A 499-nucleotide genomic window follows, 5' to 3' on the forward strand; every position below is an offset into this window, starting at 1 on the left:
GGAGACGGATGGGATGACACATAGAGAAGATAGATAGAAAATACTGTTCAAGGAGATTTATTTTTAAAAAAAAAAAAAAAAATAAAAAAGGAGACAGATGAGAAAGGAGACAGATTAAGAAATAAAAGGAGACAGTTAAAGAGGAGAAAACATATATATGACGAGGATAAAAGAAATAGAAAAAGAAAAGGAGACAGCTGCAACAGGAGACAGCAACTGAAGGAGACAGTTGAGGAAACAGTTCAGGAGACAGATGAAAAGGAGACAGTTGAAAAGGAGACAGTTGAAAAGGAGACAGTTGAAAAGGAGACAGTTGAAAAGGAGACAGCCGAGGAGGCGGAAAAGGGGACAGATGAAAAGGAGACAGTAGAAAAGGAGACAGTTGAAGAGGAGACAGTAGAAAAGGAGACAGTAGTAAAGGAGACAGTAGAAAAGGAGACAGTAGAAAAGGAGACAGTGTTGTACCTGTGCATAGATTTGATCGGGTGTGAGTGCGCCA

General features: G+C 39.5%; 1 protein-coding gene across 1 annotated transcript in view; it reads left to right on the forward strand.

Annotated features, from left to right (window-relative positions):
• EMH_0007700 (uncharacterized protein) overlaps window positions 1-499 on the forward strand; it is a gene marked incomplete at both ends in the record, with an annotated part of 7,653 nt that overhangs the window by 6,034 nt on the left and 1,120 nt on the right. The window contains one exon of the mRNA XM_013498110.1: window positions 210-487. Within this exon, the coding sequence (XP_013353564.1) occupies window positions 210-487 (278 nt within the window). The remainder of the gene's footprint in view (window positions 1-209; window positions 488-499) is intronic.

This window comes from Eimeria mitis, genomic scaffold (genome assembly GCF_000499745.2).
Source record: "Eimeria mitis Houghton genomic scaffold, Emh_scaff319, whole genome shotgun sequence".
NCBI lineage: Eukaryota > Apicomplexa > Conoidasida > Eucoccidiorida > Eimeriidae > Eimeria > Eimeria mitis.